The following is a 7,272-nucleotide window of genomic DNA, read 5'->3' on the forward strand; positions in this document are numbered from 1 at the left end:
TAAAACTAGGACTTCGTAGTGCATCTATCAGTGATCTAGAAAGTCTACCTCCTGAAATTGATGATATATTGCTTAGACTAAGTAAAATGGCTTATAATCATTTACAAAATATCAACTTCATTTTTTGAAGGCAAAGATAAAACTTAACAATTGTTTCACCTACACAATTATAGTAGTGATAGCTATTATCCTCATGTAAAACACCTGGCCCAACAACACCTGCTACAACATCTGTAATTTTATCATTTAAGAATTGATGTAGTCATACAAGTTCTTCTTTGACTGAAATGCATACAATGATTGGACCAATCTAGTAGACCACTTCAAAGTTTATGAACAATTTATGAACCTATTACTAACCAATACTTAATCATGTTATCAATCTCTCCCTTCCTCAGAGTGACTGAGGTCTCCACACGAGAAGTTGATATCTTACGCACTACAAAACGATAGTTGGAATTTTTGCTGTTGGGTATGACAGTATAACATTGAAATTATAAGGAACGACTTTAAATGTGGAAGACGCTATAATTCAGAGCAAAATTATTCCATTACCATTTCATATTTTTGGAAGTAAAGTGTTATGTTTTGGGCAACGTGCTGTCCAGCAAACCTAAGCATTTCAATTCTATGCTGAATGTGTTTAAATTACAAAAAACAACAGATGGATGAATTGTGATTGCAATTTTAGCTTCAGGAAGAAGGAAACCAGATATATACAGTATGTTTACTAAGTGTATCAGTTATACTGAGAAAATGTTTTAGTGGTTACATATACTGTTTACCACTAGTTATCGTTCAAATGTGCTAAACACAATCGTGTAATGAACTTTGTAAAACTCAATAGCTGTATAACTATATAGTACATGTACCAAGAAGTGTGTTGCACAAATTTGTTTCACCAATAACCAATTTTGCATCCTGTGGCTTCTAGTCGATCCTTTAAACCACTAAAATTATTTCTTAGTAGTAACTGTTCTACATAAATAAATATAGGACACAAATCTGAAAGTGATTCAACCACATAAAATAGACTAGCTTAATAATGGTGTATTGATAGACTGACTAATGTATTCATACTTCCAGCTATTACAATTTATCAAGGGAAATCTATAAAAATTAATATACTGTAGCTGCATAACTTATAATTAACTGTATACATAAGGTTGAAAACAAGAATTTCTGCATTTACGTAAAATAATTGTGTAGCTAATCTTAAACCAATATCTATCAATTTCTCATGTGGAGACCTTAGTCACTCTGAGGAGGGGAGAGATTGATAACATGACTAAGTATTGGTTATTAATAGGTTCATAAATTGTTCATAAACTTTGCAGTGGTCTGCTAGGTTGTTCCAATCAGTGTATGCATTTCAGCCAAAGGAATACATCAGTTCTTAGATGATGAAATCATAGATATTGTAGCAGGTGTTGTTGGACCAGGTGTTTTACATGAGGATAATAGCTATCACTACTATAATTGTGTAGGTGAAACAATTGTTAAAAACAAGAAACATAAGTGAGAACAAGTTGTTGAATCACTCCCCATGTGTGTAGCTACACTGCTAGTTGTGCTAGAACAGGCTATATACTACAGGGGAGTTTCCCTAAAGGGCCTTCACATATACTTGAAATTCAAACACTCTATAAAAACAATTTCTGAAGTATCTGTAACAATAAAAGACCCAAATTTTTCATTATGTAAAGATTCCACTTAACTGCATGCATACCTATATTTACCATGGTTTCCCACTTATTGATGTGTGAACTCTACCTGGGATCAAACTATAAGTAATCTTAATAACTACTTATATACTCCTGGCCACTGGCACTGGATGCCAGTGGACCTTCAGCATACACTAGATTTTAAGGACTACTAATGTTTATACTGTACGTATCTTGTTGTATGTGTGCTGCAAAGCAAATAATAAATAAATAAATAAAAATGTATGAAATACAATAATTAGAAATGTAGACAACAGAATGTAATTTGGGTATTTGATTTGATATGTTATTTAGACTCCATCAATTGGCTATAGCTATTCTTCCTTACAAGAGTTAAAAAAAGTAGCTACAAAACAAACATTCACACTACACTAAAGCTCACAAATATAAACAAAAAAAAGCAAAAAATACAATGAAAGTATTGTGTTTTCGCACTGATGTAGATATGCATAATATTATACTGTGTCTATATGAACTAAATCTTCATAGAAGATCCTAGCTTGAAAGCCTTGAATTAAGACATGCAATAAAAATCAACCTCTGGCAGCCACACTTATGTACTGTATGTGCACGTACACTATACATACCTTCTATGAATAACCAATTATTAAGAAAATGTTTTAGTGGTATAGTGAGTAATGACATAGTAATGATTTATACAACACAAATTTGCTATTCAGGGGTGGATCAGGGGGGCTTTGGGGGCTGAAGTTCCCCTCCTTCACTTTTAGGCTTTACTTGATAAGGCCCCTATTTGGTGATTATTAGTTTCTCATCCACCGCCCGCATCCTTCTTAAGCTACCGTATGGTAAGCCATTATTTACTCTGTGCATGCTCAGAAGAACACGTGATACCAAACTGATATAATTTTGTGTTGATGAACGCTACAATTCGCTATATATCGCCAGGAGAACTGTTGTCTCCTTAGCAAATTACTCCAGTACCAGTTGCAATGGTGTTCTATCGACTTCATCAAAGCAGGCTTTCAGTTGACTGTCGAAAAACAGTTGGCAATCACGAAAAGTAGAATCAGCTGGTGAAGGAAATGTTTGTAGTAAGAAAGAAAGACAACTTGGACAAGGTCTGTACATCAGTGTGTTAATATTATAAAATAATGGCATAATGGTAATACCCTCCCGCCCGCATCATAATAATTAGAAAGGCTGGATGAGAAACTAATAATCACCAAATAGGGGCCTAATATGCTGAGTATTACAATGAAATTTGTCTTAGCATAATTATATGATCACTAATAATACAAATACTCCTAAATAAACATTTTTCCAAGGTATTATCAGTGGATTTATGTTAAAGGTTATGCAAAAAGGACCCGGATCAACATGGAAGTTGTACAAGATCGAAATACTCTAATAGAGCAGTCACCTAATTACTCTAATAGAACATTCAGTGGAAGCATAATTAAGTTGGTTCTGTTATGAAATTTTTTCAAATCTACTTGTACCTATACATACAATGAAGTGCTTTGGTCTGTTTAAAAGGTTTGATTAATCTACTTGTGTAGTTATTATGGATGGCAATACTAAATCTAGACATACAATTTCCATTGAAAATGCTCTCAGATTCAATCTCATATCATTCAAATTTCAAAATTTTCCAGTTTCAACATTATTGTTCTAATATGCACCTATTGTTGACAATGTACAATTGTAGGAGGGTCAGGTGCATCATGTGCTTGGTTTTCTGAACCTAGCTACACAAACCTTTCCATTAACAAATGTTGCAGAGAGCCATACCTATAATCTATAGGCAGTAGCTATACAGTATATAAAATATCTACAGGCAGAAATATACATTTTATGTGGAAATGTCTCCAAATTGCAGTATTTTATTCAAATTTTCCTGGGGGGGGGGGGCATGTCCCCACACCCCCCTAGTTCCAGCATGCTGGGAGGTGTGCTTTGCACATCCTCCCAAGAGATTAGTACCTTCAGTTAGCCCCCCCCCCCCCCCCTTTTATAAATCCTAGATCTGTCCCTGCTATTAGAATGTAAAGTGCCTCTTTAATTCAGACTTTAGTTGTACATGTGGTCGTTTGTTGATTCAAGTGTTTAGGGGACCTTACATAATGCACTGCATTGGCTGCACTTACTGAAACATTTAATTTGTACACTTAACATGCAAGGAAGGACATAACTATTACCAGTGTTGGGCAAGTTATTTTTCAAAAGTAACTAGTTACATATTACATATTACTTGCAACTGAACAATTTAGTTACAGTTACATATTACCCATAAAATAAAGTGACTATAATAATATTACATAATTATTATATTACTTTGTGTCCACAGCCTTAAGCTGTCACGTGTGAAACTACCACCTTATCACATGACATGATTGTGTTGTTGGACAATGTGCAAATCTTGGTTATAAGTAAGAAGCTGGTGAATAAGCTTCATTCGGTAGGCTTCATTACTTCGTTGTGGCTAGGCATTACTCAGTGGATTACTAACAAGATTAGTAACTTCGTTAATAATAACAACAATACAGCTCATTACATCAATCACCATGTGTAAGTTTATGTCTGTGTAGATGGCTTCTTCCAACCACTAAAATGATTTCTTAGTAAGAACTATTCTATAGTACATAATGCACCTATCAATGTATCACCTCACTACCTCCCTCTCAGGCATATATACATGGGGCTATAGTGGGGATTTGGCACAGCCGAATATCAAATGCCCCATAGTAGGGCAAACCTAGCATGCCAAATCCCCCTACTGTTGGCCCCAGTTGCAATACGGGTATATGACATACTATAAAAGTTGTAACAAAAAAAAACTTGGGTGCTTAATGAACATGCAGTTGTCAAATGCCCCATAGTGGGAAAACATTTTCGTGTGTAAAGCCCACCTATTCCCAAGGGGGTTGGTGGGGCAATACACTGATAGGTACATAAGTCTGAGTGGGGTTTAACCATAATTATACATAAGTTAGATTACTGATGATGCAATGCATGAGTAGTGTACTTAATGTACATTATCATTCAAAGTATATCAAGGATAATCAGTTTGAAAACATGGAGATTTCTACATTAAACCTGTTCTTATACCAATCAATTATTTTCTTGACAGTTTCACTATCATAATATTATTGTCATATATACTCAACAGCGACAATTGCACTCATCACTATACTGTACATATATATTACAATGTAGAATTTTATCTATACTCATGCTGAGACTTCACTTGAGGTAGGAGAGAGATCATCATAAACGTTGAACTGGAGGTTGGTTAGTAATAGGTTCCTAAATTGTTTATCCAAAGTATCGGCTTTGAAGTGGTCTGCTAGACTGTTCCAATCATTGCATGTTGTATATACCAGTTCTTGAGATGATAATGTGTTACATGAGGATAATAGCTATCATGTTTTATAGGTAGAACATAGTGAACTATTCTGAACAAGAAGCATCAGTGAGAACTGTTCCCACTAAAGTTGTTGAATCACTCTCCATGTACACTGATGGAATAGGGCAAACAAACTACAGTGGAACTTTTGGACCATACTGTGCATGTACTTATAATGGGAATTCTTTATAACCTTACATGCGCTCACAAATTATGACATTCGGTAAGTACATGCACACATAGTAAAGATTATTTGGTTATTACAATGTACAGTAGTTGTTTGAGCAAGCAGTACTTAATTCTACCAATCTGTTATATACTGTACACTGTTTTGTGGTAAATGCTCTTATGCATATAAATAGTCAGCACAGTATGTACAGTACTGCTGTTACTGTAATTTTTCAGTACGTAGTGCTGAGTGATGGGTTATAAATTCTCTTTATACAGTAATTATGTAGCATTTTTACTATTGTAAACAACTTGAAAGAATAATCTACTGTAGCACTATTCATGGTGCCCATGTTCACACATTAATGTAAGATTCAATGACACTATAGCTACATGTACACTAAATGCAATGCATATAGTTCTAAGCATTTGCATACATGCACACATGTAATGCACGTGCATGCAATATGCAGTGCATGCAATATGCAGTGCATGCAATATGCAGTGCATGCAATATGCAGTGCATGAAGATATGGAGATCTTACTGTATAAAAGAAGAGCCTTGCAACAATTGTGCTCAGTTGGCTTATCAAAAATTATAGCACTCTTTCACTGATAAACTTTCAGCTTACAGTATTTTTGAAGTGGCCATGAGCGGTGACAAGCAGAATCAACAAGCAGTTTTAAATACTAAGTGGGGTCAGCCTATAGATATTTATGATACAATGGGAGTTATTGAAAGTATGCAGAAAACTGCTGAAAACGTATGTGAACATTACTCTATGTATGCTTTAGCTAATTATGTTGTTTCTGACATCTGGTTACAGACTGTATATACATAGCTACTGTAACAGTAGATTACAGTGTTCTTTAATGGAACATGTGATCTACTATGCTGAATACAAAGCTAACTCATTGTAACAATTGATTTACTGTACAATGTCAGTTAATGTGGAAACATGATGCTATATAAGATCTTTCAGGTGAAAGGAGATGTTGAGATGAAATTGGGTGTGATAAATCCATTTGTATTCTACAAAGCCATAAAATACAAGCAGAAGAAACTTGGAACAACTAACAAGATTATAGTAAGTAAACAAATGTTTTATAGCTATGTTATGTACATTGCAATGAAAAGCACAATTAATCAGTACTACAGGTATATAATTATAGTGGCCATTATATATAATATAGCTGCAGGTATCCAATAACTGTTTACAATATTTTGTACTTTCCAGCTGCAAGTGTGCAACACACCTCGATATGTTGAGGTCAAGGTCCAAGATAACAGTGATGATACACAAACAGTGATTGAGAGTCATTTTGTAACCAGGGCTGAGTTTACAGACGATGATTAAAGTTTTTGCTTCTGGGACATAGATTTGAGGACATTTTTTTCATGTTATAGTTGTACAATGTTGTGTTCATGATGAATAATTACATCTATCCTGAAGCAGTTCTATGGGTTTCTGGAAACCAGTCAGCTATTGAATATCAAAAAATATTAATTGCATTACAGAATTGTAATTCTGCAAGTCTACCAGTGAGGTAGCTACAATAGCTGATAGCCTAACCAGCACAATAACTACATAATCACATAGTGATGTAGTTTACCATACATTAGTCCCAATAGTAGGAGTGCATAGTTTTTCTCCTGTAATTGCACTGTAAAGCAGCCAAAGAAATAACAGAATCACACATTCCATATAAGTGCAATAAGAAAGTGATTATCCAATCAAATAAGCTGAAAACAGAAACCTTTTAATATCTTTTGAGTAGCTAATCAGAATTGCTGACATGTGAAACCTTTTAAGTGCAACAGCAAATAACTAGTCAATCAGATTAAAAACCTTTTAAGTGTTGACGCAACCGCAGGTGTAGTTCCTTGCGTTCCTTTGTGCATTCTGAACATTTATAGCCCTGCTATATATCGCTTCCATATTCTCTCAATCGCTTTAAGATTCACATCATCGATTTTGCCATACATCATGGCATGTAGGGCAATGTGTC

The 7,272-nt window shown here is 34.7% G+C and overlaps 1 protein-coding gene across 1 annotated transcript; it reads left to right on the forward strand.

Moving 5' to 3' along the window:
* Positions 1 to 5,853: 5,853 nt before the first annotated feature.
* LOC136256396 (uncharacterized) lies at positions 5,854 to 6,708 on the forward strand. The gene is made up of 3 exons (XM_066049349.1): positions 5,854 to 6,026; positions 6,246 to 6,350; positions 6,501 to 6,708. The coding sequence occupies exons 1-3, from the start codon at positions 5,913 to 5,915 to the stop codon at positions 6,618 to 6,620; spliced, it is 339 nt and encodes a 112-aa protein (XP_065905421.1). The 5' UTR covers positions 5,854 to 5,912; the 3' UTR covers positions 6,621 to 6,708.
* The last annotated feature ends 564 nt before the right edge of the window (positions 6,709 to 7,272 follow it).

Source organism: Dysidea avara, chromosome 5 (genome assembly GCF_963678975.1).
Source record: "Dysidea avara chromosome 5, odDysAvar1.4, whole genome shotgun sequence".
NCBI lineage: Eukaryota > Metazoa > Porifera > Demospongiae > Dictyoceratida > Dysideidae > Dysidea > Dysidea avara.

Excerpts from the sequence above, each read along its gene's own strand:
- LOC136256396 (XM_066049349.1), top strand. The coding sequence starts at position 5,913 with ATGAGCGGTGACAAGCAGAATCAACAAGCAGTTTTAAATACTAAGTGG. Across the intron at positions 6,027-6,245 it reads TGCAGAAAACTGCTGAAAAC|GTGAAAGGAGATGTTGAGAT; the intron begins GTATGTGAACAT and ends AAGATCTTTCAG. Across the intron at positions 6,351-6,500 it reads GAACAACTAACAAGATTATA|CTGCAAGTGTGCAACACACC; the intron begins GTAAGTAAACAA and ends TGTACTTTCCAG.